A 23063-nucleotide genomic window follows, 5' to 3' on the forward strand; every position below is an offset into this window, starting at 1 on the left:
AGGTGAAAGGATTGACATAGGGCTTCAAGTCATTAGGAGCCCCGAACTGTTATGGGTTTGCTTCCTACTTGGCTATGAATATGGTAGGAATGTTAAGATGAATTATCCAGCTAGCCCCAAATGATTCTGCCCTGTGACTAATTCATTCACTTTTCTTACTTTTTAAAGGACCTTGCAGACCCCCAGAGTGAAATTTATTTTGTATGTGTCACTCTTCAGCTCTCTGTCTGTCCACAAGTAATTTCAAAAGATTTTTAGAGGAAAGAGCATAAGAAAAGGCTGCTTCTGCATGATTTTGAACCCATTATTTTTGTTTTTAGCTTAAATATGTACATTAGTAAGCTTACTTTGGCTGATGATGCTAAACCAAATAATTTTAGTAGACCTTCACTCTGGTTACCCCAGTCACTTACTGTCAGAACCTTGAGTAGGTGCATGAGGAATTTCTGAGAAATATCTCAGAAGTGAAATGATTTATTTCCAGGCCTTTTCAGAGATAGAGACATAAAAATGATTTTCTGAGATTTTTATTCCCCAACCGTATTAGCCTCCATTATAAAACCACCATTACATGTCTCAGATTGTTTTTCCTCTGTTTCTTGTGTTAACCTTCTTGCTCTTTTATTTGTGTAACAGGTAGTGAATTTTCTTTCCTCAGGGGCCACACTGTGAAGGCAGTATGCGAGTCATTTCACCTGGCCAAGGATTCTGGTTTCAAAGTCGTGGCTCATATGATGCCTGATCTGCCAAATGTGGGACTAGAGAGAGACATTGAACAGTTTACAGTAAGTGTTGCCTTCAGTCAGGGTGAGTTAGACTGTTTGCATGCTGCTTCTACCCCCTCTGCCCTTTGTGGTTATTTGCTGCTAATGTTTCCCCCATTATTAAGGCAATATGTCCCATTATAGAAGAGAAGAAATACTGTAAAGAAAGAAGAGTCACTCTTCACATTGCCCACACCAAAGAAAACCGTAACATTTTAATATACTTCCTCCTAGGATATTTTTATACTTAGGGTTTTCGGAGGGATAGACACACAGAGACATATGTACACACACAGAAACACTGGCACGTATATGATAAGTACTTATTCTAATGGCTTTTTCACTTAATGTTATACAAGCATTTATCTGTGTTAAATAGTCTGGTCTCTGTGAAAATGTTAACATGTTTAAATGTGTGCTTAATTTCCATTGAATAAAGATGCTATACTTTGCTTAACTACTTCCAAATTTACTAAGTTGAAGGTATTACCAGTTTTTTGTATTGTATATTGCACTACAATTTGATGCCTGTAACTTTTTGTAGTATACAGGATTGTTTTCTTTAGGATGGATTCCCTGCAGCAGAATTATCAAGTAAAGGTATAAACACTTCAAGAGTTTCTCCATTATTACTTAATTGCTTTTCAGAGGGTTGTTACAATTTACAGTCATTTTAACAGGGTTATCTTTTTCCCCAAATAACACTCTCCTGTTTATATATTTATACACACACACATGTTTCTGTCTTTGCTAATTTAGCAGGCAAAAATGTCATTTCAACTTGTATTTTGTGGTTATATTAATATGTTTTTCAGGTTTACATGCAATAATCGTAATTCTTTCATCATTTTAGAATTGTGTGTTTTTGTTCTCTGACCAATTGGATATGAATATTTTTAATGTTAATTTAGATGAACTTTCTAGGTAAAGACCTTATGGATTCCTTGTTTGTTTTTACAGCTGTGACACATATTTTTCCCACCCTATCTTGGGCCTTTCACTTTTATATCTGCTGTCAAATCCATCCTATTCATTTATGACTTCTTCAGATGCTTCTGAATTTAGAACTGCTTTTCTCTTCCACGGTTTCATTAAGTCGCGAAAGAAAATGTTTGGATTTTTTCCTGGGTTTTCTGTTCTTTGATACTTTAATATCTAAATCTGGACTGGTTGGGTTTTTTGTTTATTTGTTTTTACTCTCTTGTCAAACGTTGGGAAATGAGATTGGTAAGAACTTTTTTTTTCCTTCAGATTCTCGGATAGGGAAAGTGCCTTAGGGATATTCTTATAGAGAAGAGAATGAAAATATTTAACAAGTTATTTTATTCACAAAGATATTTTACTCTATTTAGAAAAATCGAATTCACTTTGCCTTTCTTGTGAGATTAATAATTCATTCTTTCCTTTAAAATTTTTTTTATTTTTAAGCCCATGAATTACAACTGAAGGCCTATTTATAAGATAGTACTAATTCATAAATGTCCCTGTTATTAACTCACCCATGTTAGCTGTGTAGGTGATTCTGAGTCTTGCAGCCTCTCCTCAGTAGTTAATAGCCAGGTACTCCGGCTCCAAGCCTAAAAGGCCTCTGAAACACTTTTCTTTAGCACAACTTCTAGGTAGAACAAAGCTATAACTAGAAGTCATAACTTGAAGGATCCTTGGGAAAAAATATGGCATATTTCAAATAATAGCAAATAGTGGAGCCTTACTATATTTTCCTTAGTATTCAAAATAAAGAAAAGTTCAGTGATGATATTGCAAAGATAACCCTTCATGTAAACAGCCTGTTTATAATCTTTTCAGAAAAGGTCAAAGAGAATATGAACACTGTATGCCTTATCTGACTACAACCCAGCACATAAACGAGTGACAAACTAGAGCTACCATGAGAAACCTGATTCCTCTCTAGAGAGAATTTTCTGCAAAATTAACTCAAAAATGCCATGAATAATTTCTATAAATCAATAAGGAAAGCGCAGAAAGCCCAATAAGAGAATGGGCAAAAACCCTTGAACAGGCACTACAGAAATAGGATATTCGAACAGCCAGAAAACATATTTAAAAGTTCTTAAAGTCATTAATCTTCAAAGAAATGAAACTTAAAACTATGATGCATTCCTACTTGTATAATTACCAGAAAAGCTAAAAAGAGCTAAGATGAAGAAAGACAAAACCAAGTGTTGGTAAGAGCATGGAACAACTAGAACTCTTCGCTTACTGCTAGTGGGGTGTACCAGTCAGTGTAAATTGGTCCATCATGGTGAAAAAACCGCTTGACATTATCTGTTAATTATGAACATATGCATATGCATGTCCTAGGAATTGTACTCCGAGATGTATTCTCAGCAGAAATGCCTACATATATTTACCAAAGTCACAGTTACAGTAGTTACAGACTACTGTTGGTAATATCAGAGTAGCAAGAACCCACGTGCCCATTAACAAGAGAATGGATAAATAAATTGTGATGTAGTCCTACAGTGAAATACTATAAAAATAATTACAACCTTATACAACAACATGACTGACTCTTTTCAACATAAAATTGAGCAAAGGAAAACAGACCCAAAAGATTACCTAACACACAGTTCTGTTAGTATGAAGTCCAAAAACTGTGGGTGGAATTGTAACTGGACACAGGTATGAGGTGGGTTTTCTAATGCTTTGATATTCTTTTTCTTGAGTATCTGGGTGCTGGATACATGATGTATAAAAATCTTTCAAGATATACACTTAGAGTTTGTGTACTTTTCTGTATCTAAGATATACTCTAATAAAAGTTCACATAAAGCTTTTAAAACTAGTTTTTTATTTAAGAAATCTTGTTTGGGCCTAGTTAGAATTCACAACCTTTCCTGAATTCACAGGTAGTAATATTTTACACTTTAAAACTTTTTTTCCTTCTTTATTTTATTGTCACATCATTAGCAATCCACAGATACATTTTCCTTGAAGTGTTTTGTTCCATAGGAAGGGTTGCTAAATCGGGGTTCTGCTGGTCTAATTACACAAGTCTACAAAATGTTATCTCCGTAGGGGATGGGAGAGCCTTGCCTGGCCCGGATCCGTAAAGCTACTACCCACCTGCAGAGGTGTCACAGCTGCATCTTGGGTTGTATGCTTACAGTATACTAGTTAGAAGTTGGCTAGATCTTACACCTTGTTGTTCAGGTCAGTTCTGGATCAGTACTCTTAGTATCTCTTTATTTGCATCTGTTCATTGCAAATTCACTCTCTCATCCAGGGGTAGGTGCACAGCTTGTGGCTGTGTGTGAGGAATAGCATTTGCTTCTATTTCCCAGAAACTCAGAAATGACGTCTTCTTTTTTCTTAACTTCACTTTTCCCACCTATCCGCAGATGGGACTTACCTGTTACTCAAAATAACTTTTAGCTGTTTTGCTGTTTTATTCATTTTAAAAATTAGACTGCTCTTGGATATCCAAACTAAGATTGCTAAAAATGCATGAAGAATGTCAATTTCTCTTCAGGCAAAATTTCTCTTCAAAATCTCCTGTCAGTTACCCAAAGTCCTTCAAAAACCATTAATGCTGGACACTCACAAGTTCTTCCCCCAAAGCCAATGTGATTAAGTTACTGTTTGGCAGGGATGGCTAGAGGCATCCTTTTTAATATAAAGGCTTATTACTTAAGGTAGTGTTACAGGGTATGGTGTAGGTAGAGTATTATATCAGAAAAGACCACTTGTTATAGTCTCCTCCGTTGAGGAAACAGCCCGATGAGATTAAGTAACTGTTAAAGTCAGTGGTGAGTCTGCAATAGAACCCATGCTCTTAGGTAAGAACCCCTCCCACGGCGCCTTTCTATGCTCACTTTTCTAGGTGAACGGAAGTCTCTTTGACAATGACTGACTGACTGTGTGTGACCTGAATGATGTTGAAGTACAAGTTGGATCTTAACAAAACTTTAAACCTCCTTCTGTTTTTAGTTATTTTTTATTTGTATCAAAGGAATACATGCATAATTTTAAAAGTCAAATTGTGCTGTAAGACTACAGTGAAAGACAGAGGCACCCTCTTTCCTTTTCCTTGAGCGCACCCAGGTCATTTTACAAACACTCCAGTGTCTCTGCCTCCTCTTCCCTTTCACTCCTCAAATCTACTGCAGTCTGGCTTCCACCACCCACTGAACCCTTCCCTCAAGTGTTGTAAAATTCTTCCTAATCTCCAAATTCAAAGAATATTTCTCTGCTGTCATGTTATTCGGTCTTAGCATTTGTTACTGTTAAAAAGTGTCTCCATTTTGGGATACTCTTTTCCCTGGCTTTTGTGATTCTGCTATCTCCTGGCTGTCTTCTTACCTCCAGGACTGTTTCACTTTCTGCCCTGTCTTCTTTTTCTTCCCAACATTTAGATGTAGGTTCTGTCTTTTGCTCTCTTCTGTATGCTCGCCTTTCTTCTGTTGTTCTAACTTGACCACTTCTGCTTAAGTGAGCCTCATTTTCTCTCCAGCCTTAGGCTCCTAAGACCAGTTACTTAATGTTCTTCAACTAGCACCAGATGTCATACATCTGGTCCAGTATAGACATATTTATCCATCATTCTTCCTTACTCTCTTATTTTCTGTCATACTTGGTGGTCCCTTCATCCATATACTCTCCCTAGTTGAAAATTTAGTAGTCCTTCAGGAGCAGGGAGAGAATATTCGGACTCGGGAGCCAGGCCGTCTACTTTGAATCCTGGCCCCAATACTTAGTAGCAGGCTGTTTTGACTGCTTTGTTCCCCAGTTTCCTCATCTCAAAAGTGATAATCAATTATAATATCTACCTATTAATGAATATTTGCTGAGAAGATGCATGCAACACACTTAGAAAAATGCCTGTCACATAGCAAGTGCTCAGTAAACCTTTGCGGCTGTGACTGTCCCCTCATACCCTGACTCTAATTCCTCGGGACGTTCTGTCAGTTTCTCCCTCTGCGTATCTTGCAGAGCTGTCACCACCTCTTCGTCCCACTGCCGCAGCTTGAGTTCGCACTTGCCTCGGCTGACCTACACAGTGAAGCAGCTCCTCTGCTAAGTCAGCCTGCAGCCAGCCATGGTCCCTTCCACTTGCCATTCACGTGCACCAGAATGATGATGATTCGGTTTTTTATCCCTATCATATAGAAGTTGTTAAATAATAAATATTATTTGAAAATTCAGTAAATCCTAAAGAGATCATATCAAAACACACTAGTCCTCTGCCACTTTGAACTGTTGTAGCTGGGGGTTTTTTCCTTGGTATTTACCTCTGTATTTCTTACTGCCAGGCTTGGGTTGTTTTTTTCCTGATTGTCAGTTTTAGCTGATTCTCGTGTCTTACTGTTATGGTCATTGAAAAGTTCATTCTTTTATACTGCTCCCACTCTCCCAATATTATCACATCACTATTTTAGTTATATTAGCAGTTAATGGTCAATGTTTACATTATAGTTTTTACATAAATGTTTACTGACATGGAGCCAAGAAATATACTAACATTGTTTTCTTGAATAACCATTTGTTTCTTTCTAGATTGAACAGTTGTCTTTTTTTAAATATGTTCTTTATGTACCTGTAACTTTCAAATGTGCCCATCCAATGTTAAGGCACTCTGTCCGTGGCCTAACTTATTAGATACTTTGTCAGTTACTTTTTTAGGCCAGCAGCGTGACTCCGGGCTGTCCCATCTTCCACCTCCAAGCTAAGCAGGCAGGTCTCTGTGCCCACTTCACAGGTGTCCTCCTTGGGGGCTTCTTGTCACCACTCTCCTGGATTGGATACTTTGTTTTCTGGATTCCAAGTTAACCCTATTTAGTAGTTTATTCCTTGACTTTACTAAAACACATGTTCCAGCAGCTTCCTGAGGAAGAATTCATCATGGGAAGTAAGCCTTTTGCATGCTAAAAAAAATGGCTCTGTTCTACCTTCACGCTTATAGAATTCTGTAAAATCATTTTTTTTTAAGGCACTGCACCATTGCCTTGTGGCTTTTAGCACTGCTGTTAAGGATCACAATATCTTTTTAATTCCTCATCCTATAGTCCTTATTCTTTAATCCTATAATATGTGTAACCTGGGTGGGGTTGGTTGGTTTGTTTTTTACTCTGGAATATTTTAGGAACTTGTCTTTATCCCATGTGTTGTAAAATTTCACAGTAATGTGTTTTAGTAAGAGTTTTTAAACTAATTGTGCTAGATTTTGAAGGGTCGGTCATCTGGGAAATTTCCTTGTTCCACTGGATAATTTTCCCCTTTCATTTTCTATGTTCTGTTTCTAAAACTCCTATTAAGCAAATGTTAGAACCCCCAGATTTATCATCAAGAATTTTCATATATTTTCTTACCTATTTATCCTTTTTTTTCTTGCTTCTTATATTCTCACCTTTATCTTTCAACTTTTCTAATACATGTTTTAATTTTTGTTACAGCTCTGATTTTCAAAAGTTCTTTCTTATATCCTGGTCGTTTGATTTTTCTCTAGCCTCCTGTTCTTATTTAATAGATTTAACATATTTTCTCTTATCCCTCTGAAGAAATTATAGGCTTTTTTTTTTTAAGTTTTATTCTCCTTTACACAATGACTCTTTCCTCCAAGTTCCTTTTTTTTTCTTTTTATGTTGTTCTGCCCTTTCTTTCTCTTGTAGGCTTTCCCCAAGTTTCTGGTGATCCTTAGCCAAATGGGTGTCCTTTAAAAGTAAGGGACTGAAAGAGCAGTACTTGAATGTCAGTATCTTAAGCTCTTATTTAGGGCCATTTGATTAATCCAGAGATGAACTCTCCAACTTCCTGTTTGGGGGGCGGGGGTATGAGTAGGTCATAGAAAACTGACTGCTGGCGTTCGGGAGCACGGCAGGGCTTCCACTAGTCAGCGTGCTGGCTTTTACCTAATCTCCCTGTTTTCAGCCTTTATCCTCACCCAAACCTTCCTTTGTACCTGGAATCTCAGAATCCAGCAGTTTCTCCAAAGAACAAATAGGAGAATTCTTATGGGAAGGGCGAAGGAGTAAGGGATAAATTCTCCACATACACACTCTGATCCTGTGGTTTCTTCTATACTGTCTGGTTCCTGGTCTTTTTGACTGGCCTTTTATTGGTATCCCCTTTTGCAAATACTTTGTTTGCAGTTTTCTTCACTTGCAAAGTCATTTACCAATCTTCATTTTTGTCTTTCAAAAATTTATTACCATCACTGGTCCTCTGTCCCCGCCACCTTCATCTCCTCTGATATTCTCCTTGTTCTTCTGGATTTATACTTTTAAAAAATCATCTGTGTTATTTTACTGTGGTTTGGGGAGGGAAAAGAAAGAAACATATTTTAATTATCCATGTTTAAGCAGAAGTCCAGAACCAACTTCACCTATCATCATTCTTATCAGCCCATCTGCCTTCTAAATTTATCATATAAGCACCTGAACTAATTTTCTGAAGAACGATGTTCGAGTGTGGATTCAAACTAGGTACAGAGTGACTTGCATACATATTGTTTTTTAGCTATGGCATATTTATTAGAGGCCTGATGCATCTTTGAGTGTTACAGGGAGAATTGCATGCAATTACAGAAGAATATCCCTAAGGCCAAATGATGCACAGAGAATACAGCATTTAAGAATATGACAGAAATCAATGGGAGAGATCGAAAAGTCTATAGTTATATTTCTTTGAGAAGTTAACCAGTGGAAAGCTCGGCAAGAATAATGTAGCACGAAATAAAAGGCATTGTGACAGTTCACAAGATACAGTACTGCCGGCTTTATAGATACTAATGCCTGGGTGAGGTGAGAGGAAACTGAGTCCACCTTCATTCCTCCGTCACACATTTGCAAAATTAAGAGATGAGCAGTGCAAAGTCATGGAAAGGATAGTGCGTGGTGTCTCCTTGTTTTATTCCCAAATAAAGCCAGCTGGGATGATACACTACAGGAAATGACTATGTCAGAGTAGATAAATTAGATGTATTTCTCAGTGTCTAGATAACGAATAGTGTGTATCCCAAGTTAGGAACAGTGCCAGCTGGCCTGAAGACAAAATAGTCATATCCAGGCATTGGCATACTTTTCCTACAAAGAGCTATTTGGTAAGCATTTTAGGTTTTGCACACAAGTGATGATCTGTCACAACTTTTTAAAAGTTTAAACAATTAAATCTATTATTAAGGAAGGAAACCGTCTAGAGGTGAGGGCAGGCGTTAGATAAATTATCAGTGTGATGATATTAAGAAAGCAGTAATATAGAATTCAATATAATTTTTTTTTTAGGGGAAGCAACTTGTATTTGAAGGTCAGGAAGGCCTCTCTGAAGAATTGGCATTCATGCTGAGACCTGAAGATTAGCTAGATGAAATAAAATTGATGTCCTTTCCAGTCAGAGGAAATTGCCTTTGCAAAGGCAGAAAGGCAAGGCGGTGAGAGTGGCAGGAGCTGAGATGGCAGCAGTGGACGGGGGCTGGGTTGACAAGGGCTGTGGGACCCAGCACCCGCACAGCTTGCTTCAGTGAGACTGTAAAAACGGCGGGTTTCTGTTCTGTCTGCTTCCTCTCCCTTGATGGAAAGGAAAGGCAGCCTAAGGGCTAGGTATAGGTATGTGAGAGAACTTGGCTCAGGGCTGAAACTTGACCATGGAAACTTGACCAATCGCTACAGAACTAATGGAGTGGTTAATTTTCTGTTCTCCATTCACAGGAGTTTTTTGAGAACCCTGCTTTTCGTCCTGATGGTTTGAAACTCTACCCTACCCTGGTGATTCGTGGAACTGGGCTTTATGAGCTCTGGAAATCAGGAAGATATAAAAGTTATTCTCCTAGTGACCTGATTGAATTGGTGGCTCGGATCCTTGCTCTTGTGCCTCCATGGACTCGAGTGTACCGAGTGCAGAGGTAGTGTGTGATCTTTTCTGCCAGAAGTAATCAGTGATGAGTCTGTTTAACAATTTTTTTTTATGTTTATTTTTGAGAGAGCGAGAGAGAGAGTGTGTAAGCAGGGGTGGGGCAGAGAGAAGGAGACAGAGAATCCAAAACAGGCTCTAGGCTCTGAGCTGTCAGCACAGCGCCCAACACAGGGCTCAAACCCACAAAGAACAATGAGATCATGACCTGATCCAAAGTCTGCTGCTTAACCGACTAAGCCACCCAGGCACCCCTTATTTACAATTTCTAAAATGAAAACAGTCTGATTTAATATTGATGGGTTTTAATTTTATTTTAATCAAAAATGGGACACCTGGAATGCTGTATATACATAGGGATGGAAATGAAAGGAGAGTGCGTTCAAGCCACTTTGCCAGTATCTTATTTATTCACGTATTCATCTCGCCATTGATGCTCCAGGAGATAGCGTTAGGATGATAACAGGTGTGATGCTTGATTCCAGGAGCCTATGTCCAGATACAGTAGTGAGCACAGAAGGGGAAAGTGTGGCCATGTGTCTGTTATCCCTGCGCAGACCTCTGAGGAAGGAAGAGAGGGTAGCAGCAGTTCCATTCTTTCCAGATACAGGTGTAGGTGTGAAGGAAGAGTGGTGTATTCCTGATAGCTTGAAGGAAGTCCTCTTACCTGCTTTTACCTAGGAGAGAAAAAGTAAGATCTCATTTGTATTCATGGCCTTTATAATTTTTTTTTTTTTAAACAAGAAACATAACATCGAAGAAACGTTTTAGGAGGCAAAAGTTACCTACCTGCTTAAATCCTGACAAAGCCATTCCTGTATTTTCTGGTCAGTAGGCATATTTCCACCACCTGGCCAAAAACTGCCTGATTCTAGTAGTACAGATACAAGGTGAAAAGGTGACTAGTAAATGCATGTGCAATCAATTGCTATAACTGTTACTCCCCTGAGCACAACAATTGTGTTCCCTAAAAATACAAAACAATATTGAAAGCAAGCAGAAGTATCAATTAAAGAAAATTATCAAGAGTATAAATGGATCTACTTAAAAGTTAAAGGATATTTACATCATAGTTCTGTCACAACATGGTGATTTCTCAATTTTTTTTAATTATTGGCCCAATTTAAGGATCTAAATTGCCTTAGATAATCTGGTTTTTTTTTTAATACCAAAGAAAATTCAGCTATCAAAATTGTTTGCATTGCCTTCCCCCTTCTTTTCCAGTCTGTCTGAAACCATTCAGTTCAGAAGACAGTAGGAGGTGCTGAAGAGTACAGCATCCGCACAGGAGAAGTGGGGGCCGTGGTCGCAGAGCAGGGTGTGTGGGCTGTCCTTGTGGAGGAGGCCGGATGAGCAGTGTGGTCTCCTGCTTCCTGAATGTGGGGAAAAGGGCATTCCTGCTGAGGGCTGAGCAGCGTGAGGGGGAGGTCTCTGAGGAAGGGCAGAGAGGAGGACAGCAACAAAAGATTGGTTACTTGCAGAGGGGTGATCTAGTAAGTAGATAATATTAACGTTGATGGGAGCTAGATTTTGTGTTACTATGTGAAAAGGACTGAAAAAGGAGAAAGAATGTACCCTCTGGTGTTTTAGAATAGGAGACATTGGTGTGAACTCCTAGTTTCCAACAGATAGGTAGATAACAAAATAATTATAAATGTAATAGTTAATAGTATAGTGTCTGTGTGTGTCCTTTCCATAGTCTCTTTAATACCACATTTTTTGCATTTTTATGTTGTTTCTTGGTGATTTCACTGTTTAAAACGGCCCATAAGAGTAGTACTGAAATGTTGTATAGTGTAAGAAGGCTCTCATGTGCCTTATGAAGAAAATACATTTGTTGGATAAGCTTCATTCAGCTTTGAGTTATAGCACTATTGGCTGGAAGTTCAGTGCTAGTGAATCAACAGTATGTGGTGTTCTTAAACACAGACACATGTGAAACAGTGTTATATGTCGATCAGTTAATGAAAATGTTGGGACCAGAGCTCACAGGAACCTAGCCTGTTTTCCCCCCAGGAGCTGTGTCTTACTATTCGCTAATTTAATGTTCACAACTTTGTAGAACATAAGTACTGTGAAGCATGAGAATTGACTAGATATCGTGTCAGAGTACCTCCCTACAGCACACTTAGTAATTACAGAGCAGAAAGAAGTAACTTTGGAGAACACTGTCAGCTGGTCAAGGTGAATATCATCAGTAATAGTACAAGTTACAGTCATGTGCCACCTGAGAGTATGTACTGAAAACAGCATCACTTCTGTGTTACTCAACCAAAACACCAAAATTTGAATTTAATTACGAGATGATATCCAACGAACACAAATTGGAGGATATTCTAAAAAAATAGCCTGAAATCTTCAAAATTATAAGAATTAAGAGTTTCATTTTAAAGGAGACTAAAAAGGTCACAATGCCTAAATACAACACATGGTTCTGACTAGATCCTTTTGGTATAAAGAACATTATTTAGACAGTGGTGAGCCTGCAGCGAAGTCTAGGGTTAGACAGTAGTAAAGTACTAGTGTTAATTTCCTGATTTTGATGGTCGCATTATGCTTATGTAAGAGAGGATCCCTGTTGTAGGAACTACTTTAAGTATGCTTGGGGGTGTTCAGACAATTTGTTCCAATTTTCCATTAAATAATTTAGGGAAATAGTTATTTGCAGCACACTTGGGACTTTTTCTGTAACTTCGGGATTGTTTCCAAAAATGTAAATTAATACAATAGAAAACAAAGATGTAATAAGTAGTATTAACAAAGACAAAAGAAAATGACTGTTTGCATTTAGCTGACTTGAGCAACTGTATATAAGTGAAAATATGACTACTAGCAGAACATGGCAGCAAATCGCTGTTGTGTTGACCTCAATTTAATGATAGTCCTCCTATCAGCTCTAAGTACCTGAGGCACTCATCCGGCACCCGTTCCTCATAGTGAGCCCCAGTAGACATTTCCCCCTGGGGGGCCATGTTGCTGGGCCAGCCCTTATGCTGCTTATCATTAATAGCAGGGTGCACTTCAGTAAAAACCATCAGGGGGACTTTGAGAAACAACATTTAAATTTGTTTTAATGTTTGTTTATTTTTGAGAGACAGAGCATGAGCAAGGGGGGGCAGAGAGAGAGAGAGAGAGAGAGAGAGAGACAGAATCCAAAGCAGGCTCCAGGCTCTGAGCTGTCAGCACAGAGCCCGACCCAGGGCTTGAACTCACGAGCCAAGAGATCATGACCTGAGCCAAAGTCAGATGCTTAACCAACAGAACCACCCGGGTGCCCAAAAAACAACATTTATTACTCAAATGTCCTGGAGGGCACCCAGCAAACCCGAGGGGCACATAGTGAGGTTGCAGGCTAGGGAGGGAAAGGCATGAACCTGGGGCTCTGCCTTTATTTGGATCCAAGGGGATAGTGTCTAGGGCTTTGTGGGTTCACTCTTTATTGGTTAAAGAAAATGAATGGGAATTAGGGTGTGATAAGGAAGAAGTGGGGCCACTCAGATGGTCAGTCATCTAGGTTACCCAGGGCTTTGTGAACGATGGAACTTCTCAGGGGGAAGGGCAATCTGGTTGTTGAGCAAGTAGCTGTGTCACACAGTTGGCAATGTTTATTCAGGACGATTTCTTCTGACCTCGAAAACTTAATGTCAAGCACCTAGACTACAGAAGCACTTAACACTGCAGGGCAGCCAGAAGCACTGAGGAGAATGCGTCCCAGCAGCAGAGAACGGCAGCAAATATCACAGAGCAGATAGAAATTTCACAGCCATAAACACCATAGTTTTTTAACAAAAGTAACAAGGTGTTCCTCACACAGTCAGACGAAGAATGTACATTCTCCCCTTTAAGTTTCTTACTGCTGTACCACTGAGTCAAAAGCAATAGAGATATTGCTATAGCATTAAAACCTTTATTTTATAGATCATGAAATATCACCATAGGACATTATCCTGGCCTACCACCAGCTGAGAAGTTAAGGACTCTGAGAAAACAAGAGCGGAGGAAATAATCTCTAGAGGACAGTTGTAAAGGGGCCATGACCAGAAGAATTATAACGTGCGTTATGTGACCAAAAGTTGTATGCTGAGAAGGGCATAATATTGGGGATAACCAACCTGAGGCTGAGGAGAGAAGCCTCCGTGTCCTCAGTTCTCCTGTGACGACCCCAGTACAGCGCTCTCTGGAGGGTCAGGCGGTAGAGGAGCTCCTCAGCTCTGATGCCAAGAGGCCAAACTGTCGGTTCCCCTTCTCTGTCAGTCCATCACTTAAGATTTATGCAGGACAAGTGATACGGGCGGGTGTGCACTTAAGATTTCAAAGTGACACTCTTTTATTACTTTACAAATGCAGTGGGGGAGAATTAAATCTTAATGGGATGCTGTAAAACAAGAGATACAAATTCTTTTAAAAATGTGGAATTAGTAATGTCTCAGACTCCCTCAGAATTTATTTCTAGATGGTGATGACTCAGTTCCTAACACAACAAAGGTCTTGCTGGAGAGTCATCCAGAGTCTACCTGTGATGTCAGATGTTCATGCTTTGGGACTGGTACTTCACTTAATTTTGAACCCAGTTATTTTCTAGGTGTTCTATAATAAAGATTACAATCTTTATAATACTTTCTGTTTTATTTTTATATTTTTATGTTTCTAATATAACTATGCTATTAAACACGTTTCCATTAGAATTCTTTTGTTTTATGTAGCTTGCTGTGGACTAATGTTCAAAAAAGCATTTGTTTCCCTGTAAGCATGGACAGAATTCCTTCAAATATTCAAATATACTACCTTATGTTTTGCACTGAATGTTGCTAAACTAGTACTGTGGCTACCTACATAGGAATTCATTCAGGTTTATATTTTATTTACATACTTTCTTTGTATATACCCTGTAAAAATTATTCAAATTTATTTTATATTGATGTGCTTTCTGTTGTCAATAGTTACTGAAATTCTGGCCTGGACTTTCACGGTACTAAGGGTAATGGGTGTTTCTATGTACCACCATTCATTGATCCCAATACATTTCTTTCTAAGAATGTGATTTTATACTTTTTTCCAACAGAGTTTGTAGAATATTACTAATTGTCCAGAACTTGTATTTTCCACTTAATTTCTAGCCATACAGACTGTATTTATATGAACAAAATAATTTCTTTATAAACTTACTTTAAAAACACTTTCAAAATACATATTAACCTATTAATATATATAAGAAATATTATTTTTCCAAAATTTTCCTTGTATGATTGAAATGCTTTTTTACACAGCAATACATTTTATACACTAGCAAATATTCTTATTAGCATTTTTGTGTCCATTTCTTATTAAAGGCTTGGAGAAATCTTCATAGTTATAATTTTAATGGCAGCGCAGTAGTCTAGCATTTTGTCTCATTTAGTAAACTGTTCCCTAAGGTTGGATATGTAGGTTGCTTCCAGCCTTCTTTTTTTTTTCTTTAATCATCTTTTTCATGATTATTACTTATTTTATTGAACTGATCTACGTTTCACCATTTCCAAAACGTAAAGCTAAAATAGGACTTTAAGGGGATGCCTGGCTGGCTCAGTTCCAGAATCCCCACTTTGGGTGTTGAGATTCCTTTTTAAAAATCTTTTAAAAATAAAGACTTTAAGAGTCCTGTTAACATATTTAGTGAGTACCAAACTAGGAATTGAGTGCATATCTGTTCAGGACCAAAGGGATGTCCTTGGTTTCTTTCAACAAAAATCTCCCATTGACTAAAGGCTATACAGATAGTTGTCAGTTTATTAAAGCTCCGAATTACACAAAACGCCATTAGGCGGGAGAAATGGCCAGGATAGAAGGATGGGGGTTGTGGGGGCAGCCAGTCTGCAGGGGATGACTGGGCTAAAGGCTGACGTTCAGGTCCAGGACCTGTAGGCAAGAGCAGGCTGGGAAGAAGTCTAGAGGCAGAGGTTAGTGCATTCATCCAAAGCCCTCGCTTTCCAGTTTCTAGGATGCTGATGCTTTCCTCAAGCAAGGTGGTTTGTTTTGTTTTGTTTTGTTTGCAACCATTATCCTGACCTCCATTACAGCTAAAACCCTCCACTACAGCTGAAAAGTAGCACTTTTTACTTTTGATGAAGTAATCTATTAGAGTAGTATAATCTAGGAGAAAGATTACTAATGATGAACTAAGTAAGCATCTTTGTATGATGATGAATGTACTTTCTGGAACAAGAGGGGTATAAGTGAATGTTAGTTTTTGCTGTGTATATTGATACAGTTTTCCAAAGGAATTAGGATAATATACCAATTTAGAGTAATAAATAGGTATCTCCATAGAATTTGGATACTTTTATTTTTTATTTAGCTAGGTGTTTTAATTTGCATTTGTGTAGTTATCAGTGAAGAGTAACATTTTCTTCATGTAACTGATTATTATTTGTGTTTCTTCTTAAATCAGTTGTCTCTCTATAATTTGCCATTCAGGAATTTGGATCATAAAATAGATGGAGTTTTATTGCGATAGCTCAAAGAAAATTTCATTAATTTTACCTTTATCTTGCAGAGCCCTTTTGAACTATCTCCACTCCTTGACAGATGCAAAGCCTAGGGAGACAAAAAGCCATGTTCATGACAGTCTGACAGCTGTGTTCTTGTAAAACAGGTTCACATCTCTGCTTAAAAACCTTTAAATTCCATTTACTCATGTTTATATTTGGTTATAGCTCAAATTTGGTATCTCTAGACCTCTAGAAAGAAACTAGTGGGGCACCTGGGTGGCTCAGTCAGTTAAGCATCTGACTTCGGCTCAGGGCATGATCTTATAGTTTGAGCTCTGCATTGGCTCTGTGCTGTCAGCCCAAGAGACTAGAGCCTGCTCTTGATTTTTTGTCTCCCTCTCTTTCTGCCTCCCTCTCCCTGTGTGTGTGTGTGTGTGTGTGTGTCTCAAAAATAAGCATTAAAAAACCTGGTATCAGTAGCTGGATGGTAAAATTTTGAAAATAGGGGTGCTAAGGAAAATTTTAGTGGGTAACAAGAGAAGGCTGGATTTCTAGACAGTGTTAAGTGACTAAGAAACCTGATTTGGGGAGAGAGAATCATATAGTTTTGACTTAACAATGTTCCTTCTAGCTTCAGTTTTAAACTTTTAGAGCAATTCTGAGAATGTGGAAAACTGATAAAGAAACCTTTAGCAAAGGAGAAAAGCCTCCTGTCAGAGTGTAGAATCTGGGTAATTTAATAATTAGAGTTTATTTTTGTTTTAAATCATAGTAAAGGAAAATCATACATGTCTTTGTGCTCTGTGCTTTTAGGATATCTAGCTCTTCCTGGGCAGATTCACCCAGTGACAACTTCTGCCAGTTACAGTGGGCTATATACTTAGTATTGACTTATGAATCTAAACAAAGAGAAGAAAATTGTTTTTTAGACAGGTGTTAGAAGGGGGGGGCAGAGGAAGAAAAGTAGGAAAGCAGGTATTAAATGAAAGCCAGTGTTTTATACTTGGCTTTTTAAAAATACTATATTTTACAAATACATGACTTGATATTTTTAATTAGACATTTTCCCCACCTTTTTAAAACTAATTGACACTTTTAATTTTATGACAGTTGGGTCAATAACATCCTACGGGGTATTTTTATGAAGGAGTATTCTAATTGTGATTCTTCTGTATTGCCGCCCTAAAGGGTGCAGGGAATGATTAAATGTAAGATTCTGTCCAGACACGTGAGGAGCCACAGGGAAGTGCTGCCTGCAGGCTATTTGACAGCTGTCGGCCTGACGTGATATTTAAATCACTGTGAAGCATTAGAATAGGAATATCAATTTGCAACCAAAACATGCTTCTGAAGCCTGAGAAACTTCAGACCAAAAAAGCTCTAGACATCACTTTGAAAGATTTTTGATGAGCAAATTGCAAATATTAGCACCTCCGAGCTTAAAATGTTACCTGTTGAAATAGAAAAGTGAATAAATGTTCTTGATTGTAATCTCTCTTCAAGCCAAGAAAGTAAAACTAGACAGAAACAAATTGAGAAACCTAAAAATAATTTTAACTCCTACCTAGATGGAGTTCAGAAGGTCAGTAATCTCACCTGGGCTTTCAACTCCTAGAAGACTTTAACAATATCTATTTATCTTTATATATTCCAGATTAGTTACCACACTACTTTGTGTATAGAAGATGCTCAGGATATATAGAATTCTGGCTCTTCATTTTCATTGAACAAGACCTTATCACTGAAAGTGGAGATTGCCACATTTCTGTTCCTTAATGAGGAAGAACTAGCGTTTGGCATACTCCAAGCATGTCACTGCCAAAGACTGTTAAAACCATGTTGCATTTTTGTAGTGACAGACATAAAGTTAAGGACATTTATGAACTGTCTGCATCATTTTAAAGCCCTGTATTATTAGATCCTCCCTGACCTGTGCTTTGTGGTAATCAGGGCCAGCTTTGGGACATGCGACCTGTGTAGTCTCATAGGTCCTTGAACTTGGTTTAATGCTTTGCTTTCACCATCTTGAAATCATTGATCATTTCTTAACAAAGACTGTTGTCATTTGTACTAGGCCCCACAAATTATTAGCCAGCCCTGCTGGTAATTCTTTTTGTCACATAATTCTGCTTCACACTATATGATAAAACCTATCCTTTACAGAGTTTACTTCCTTTGAAAGTTTTAGGGTCTTTTAAAAGTACTGGTTCATTACTGAAAATACTTGTAGAGCCCATTTTCTTTCCCTTCCCGTCACCTGTGGAGGCAGTGCCAGGGACGCATTAGCCACAGCATATCTGCCATCTGAAGAAAAGGAGAGTAAAGGTAGGGAATACAGTGGCAGCAGCCTGAGTATTTAGGAGATGGGTTACGTTAACACATTATTTGATTTAGCAGAAAAGTAAATATATTAGAGATAAGAGAGCCAGGTTTCTCACCGTCAGAAGGGATTTATAATCACTGAAAAGTAGAAAGTTGAATACTGGATTAGAATTGTAATTATCAGCATGAACCCATAGTGTTTTTTTTAAATTTACCTATAGAAATAGTTATAGACATGTTTATATGCATATATGAATGTCTATACATATATTCATGTGTGTGTGTATATGTACATACACATAATACATACATACGTTTCTTGGTTGTTTATACTGAGAGAGTCTAGAGGCAATGATACCTCAGTTGTAATGAGCACAGTGAGTGCCCAGATCTTGATTTCTAAATACCATTCTCCACTTAAAGGAATCAGGGCTGCTTGGAAAAAACGACCAGTTCCAGGGCTGGGACAGCAAACATACAAGATAGATGTGGAACATCTTGTTGTTCAGAAAGTAAGGAAATAAGAAATGAGGACAAAAGCAACAAAATAAATAGCATTAGTATCAGATTACAATTCTTTGAATAAAACAGGAATCCATGAGTTCATAAATAAATGGGGAAGAGTTAGTTCTTCCTTACAAGCCCAACTAAGAAATGCAGAAGGCATGAGAGAGAATCACCACTTTGACAGCCATCATAGAGATGGTGAGACAAGAGGCAGTGGTGTATGTTAGGCTAGTGGTTGAAGGGCTAATGGGCGACAAGATACTGTTCTGATCCTGTGGGCTTGTTTCAGCTCTCACGCTATAAACAGGCATCCTTTTTGCAGTCTACCTCACCCATTTTTCATATTTGTGTCCTTTGTGTCCTTTGTTTTGATTTTGCTGTTTAAAGTAGCCCCAAGCATAGTGCTAAAGAGCTTTCTGTCTAGCATTCCTAAGCACAAGAAGGCTGTGATGAGCCTACTGAAGAAAACAAATAATAGATAAGCTTCATTCAAGCCTGAATTATGCTCCTGCTAGCCACAAGTACTATGTTAATAAATCCAATTATATGTTAAACAAACTATCTCTGAAAAGAAACACACATAAAACAAGGTTATATATTGGTCACTTGAAGAAAATGTGACCAAAAGCTCACAGAAACCTATCCCGGCATTTTCTGCAGGAGTAGTGTTTTAAGTATTTGTGAATTCGGTGTTCAACTTACCTTTCTAGAATCTGAGTGCAAGAGAGTAACAAGAATCGAACGTATCTGTCATATAATGGGTACTGATAGTGATTGCCATTGGTTTTATCAGACTAATTTCATGTCATATATAACAGGATTTTAAATTTTACTTTAAGTTGTGAAAGTACAGGTGTTTGTGAGTTATTAAAATGTCTCACAGTATAAAAGGGCATTTAGAAGACTTGAACTTTGGTTTATGTAATATGAAACCACAAAATATTTCAAATAGTATATTTGTACATTTCTTTGCTGAAACAAACCATATTTTTTTACTTCACTAACCTTCATTTAGTTGCATCTGATCACTAACTTAAAATTATTTGAATTTAAGAAGATAGTTCCAGGGCACCTGGATGAATCAGTCCATTAAGCATTGGACTCTTGATTTTGGCTCAAGTCATGATCTTGCAGTTCGTGAGTTTGAGCCCTGCATCTGTCAGCACGGAGCCTGCCTGGGATTCATTCTCTCTCTCTCTCTCTCTCTCTCTCTCTCTCTCTCTCTGCCCGCCTCCACTCATGCTTTCTTTTTCTCTCAAAATAAATAAACTAAAAAAAAAAAAAATTATAGTTTCAAAGATAGAAAGTTCTTTTTCACCAAAAACTGTAAGTAAACCATATATATTAACTAATCATTCTAAAATTGAATTCATTGGTGTGTCATTGTCTTAAAGAATTTTGGCTTATCATTGCTTTAAATAGTGTCTGATGGGAACCTCATTTGCTTCCAGAGCCTAATAGATTTACTGTGTGTAGCTTTTAATGTTAATTGGTTGGCCTCTGATCTTTTAAGTGAATGAGAAATGTCTTATTAGAATTGAATGGGTGAATTAGCTAATTGTATATACTTAACATTTGGAGGGATAAGTAAACAGAGAAAAGACTCAAGTTAATTCAAAAGCAAAAATGAGAAGAAAAGGTATTTGGTGTATTCTTCAAGTCTTTCTTCTAATGAGCCAAATATTAGACAAAACAAATTGGGGACTTGTCTTTGAATGGGAAACAGATATGCTAAGTGTATTCTTACTTCAGGTTTTTTTAACTTTTTTCTTTAAATGCGGATTTTTGTTTAGAAGAGGGTGAGGGGGACTACCAAAATAGAACTCGGAACCTCAGGTTTTGATTGGAATCTCAGCTGTATTAATGCCAGGAAATAAAATTTTCTCCTCTCATTTTTAGACAAGCTGTTATTCTTCTAATGCAGGGTTGCTTCTAATTTAGATTTATAGGAAACAAGGGAAAATATATTCTTTTTGAGTCCAGCTGTTGGCTAAGCCAGGCTTTTGAGCTTCCTGATTATTTGCCATTCAGCGACTTGTGTGGGAGAGTGTTTATAAGCTAGCAATAAAGCAGTACATTAATAATAATTGTTATTTTGAGGCACCTGGTCGCTCATTCAGTTAAGTTTCCAACTCTATTTCAGCTCAGGTCATGATCTCATGGTCTTGGGATCAATTTCTCCCATCAGGCTCCACACTGCAGCTCAGAGGCTGCTTGGGATTCACTCTCTCCCTCTCTCTCTGTGCCCCTCCCCAGTGCTCTCTCACACACGTGTGCTCTCTCTTTCAAAAATAAGCATTTTAAAAATTATTATTTTTCCTCTTCAAATATATTGGATTTTATTTTTAAAAGTTTTATTTCTTGTTTTGGTTAGTACATATATCTCCTCAAAGATCATTACTGATGGTTATCAGATGTTTGTTTCACACTTTGTAATCTTATAAAATGATTTTCTTCAGGTGTTTCTCACAAAAACCCTGAGTGGTAGGTGAAAATCATGATTTCATGGATGGGAAAACTGAGGGACACAGAAGTCCTGAACCTTGCTCCTGGTTAGAATATCCTGCTTTTCTGATCTGCTTTGTAGGTTTTTGTATGTTTGGTTTTTCTGTTTCCTTTTTTAAAAAAATCCCTGCCTTTCTGCTATAGAGAATGATTTATATATTGCAACAGCTGATATTTTTCTTCTGCAGAGATATTCCAATGCCCTTAGTCAGCTCAGGAGTGGAGCATGGTAATTTGAGAGAGCTGGCTTTTGCAAGAATGAAAGACCTTGGAATACAGGTAAGAGTCCGACCATAACTGCTGAGATCAAAGTAATCAAGAAACACAGGGCACGTAACTTTAATACACAAATGCAGACTCACAAGTTTGGTCAGAAAGCTTTCATATACTGCAGGCATTCTTACTAGACGTATATAAAACATGAGACGGAAACTAGTGGTTGCAAAGGCTGCATCCTCTCCCTCACACCCCTCTGCTTTCTTCTAAAAGAGTAAGGTTTGTTGATTTAAGGGTTGTTTTTCTGCCTACTTAGATGCCAACTATGATCTCAACTCTCTCTTTTAAACTTTGAAGTATTTTTTTTTTCTTTTGAAGTATTGGATGTTCAGTTCTTGACTAGCTAAGATAGAAGATATGAGTATATGTTTGAAGAAACCAGGATTATGTGTGTAAAATGATTATAAAACAGTGCTGTTGCCCACATATTCCAAAGTCCCTTGCCCCACTCCACCCCCCTGTTTATTCAGGTACTTACTTATTTTAGGTATTTACTCAACACCTTCTTTCTTCTGGCCTTGAACATACAGAAGAGCCCAAGAATCTGCAACTTAACAGTCTCTCCAAATGATTCTTTTATCAAAGTAAGGTGATTATAGCATAAATTCACAGTGTCCTAGAAACTCATTCTTAGAGCTACTAAAAAGAGGAAAAGCCAGAAACAGGGTCAAGTCCTGAGCATTGATTCCTGGGCTCTGCCTTCAGCAATTCAGATTCACTATGTCTGGAATGGAGCTGTGAGATGTTCTCATGCACAATTCAGACTTTGAGAGACATCATTTTGCAAATTGCATATCATGTTTGTAGACTTTTTATTCTCAAATTATTATAGAGAAACCTTTGCAGAAAATTGTTGAAAGGAGAGTTTGTGAACATGATTGGCTTATACTACAAAAAATAAAAACAGAAAGAAAAAGACAATTTTAAGTTCTGGAAAAATGGCAAATGTAGTAGGCACAGTAATTAATAGCACCAGACAAGCAGACAAGACTGAATTATGCCTTTTCTTCCTCCCAGTCTCCAGCTGTCCTTGTCTTCCAGCACCTCTCTCCTCTAAGAATACCAAAGCCACAGTGACTGACCTGACCTGGTTATTCTGATAACTTCATCATCTAGCTATCATCGTTAACCCTGTATCCCTTATACTCTCTCTTACACTGGGTTTGAGTCTAAACACTGAAGACAGCTGAAAGACATCTAGCTCACACAGGCAGCGTCTTTACCAGAAAATAAGCACACACCAATCTCTGCTTTTAAAAAGCATTCTCTAGCTTATGGGCAAGTAATAAATTGTATCATGTATCTTGAATGTATCATAGATAAGCTGCTATGTAACGATTGCCACTTCAGATAGCTG

General features: G+C 37.8%; 1 protein-coding gene across 1 annotated transcript in view; it reads left to right on the forward strand.

Moving 5' to 3' along the window:
- The window catches only part of ELP3 (elongator acetyltransferase complex subunit 3), an 83694-nt gene that overhangs the window by 37316 nt on the left and 23315 nt on the right, over positions 1-23063 (forward strand). Inside the window, exons 9-11 of the mRNA XM_029938409.1 lie at positions 659-785; positions 9428-9621; positions 21619-21709. Of these exons, the coding sequence (XP_029794269.1) occupies positions 659-785; positions 9428-9621; positions 21619-21709 (412 nt within the window). The remainder of the gene's footprint in view (positions 1-658; positions 786-9427; positions 9622-21618; positions 21710-23063) is intronic.

This window comes from Suricata suricatta, chromosome 1 (genome assembly GCF_006229205.1).
Source record: "Suricata suricatta isolate VVHF042 chromosome 1, meerkat_22Aug2017_6uvM2_HiC, whole genome shotgun sequence".
NCBI lineage: Eukaryota > Metazoa > Chordata > Mammalia > Carnivora > Herpestidae > Suricata > Suricata suricatta.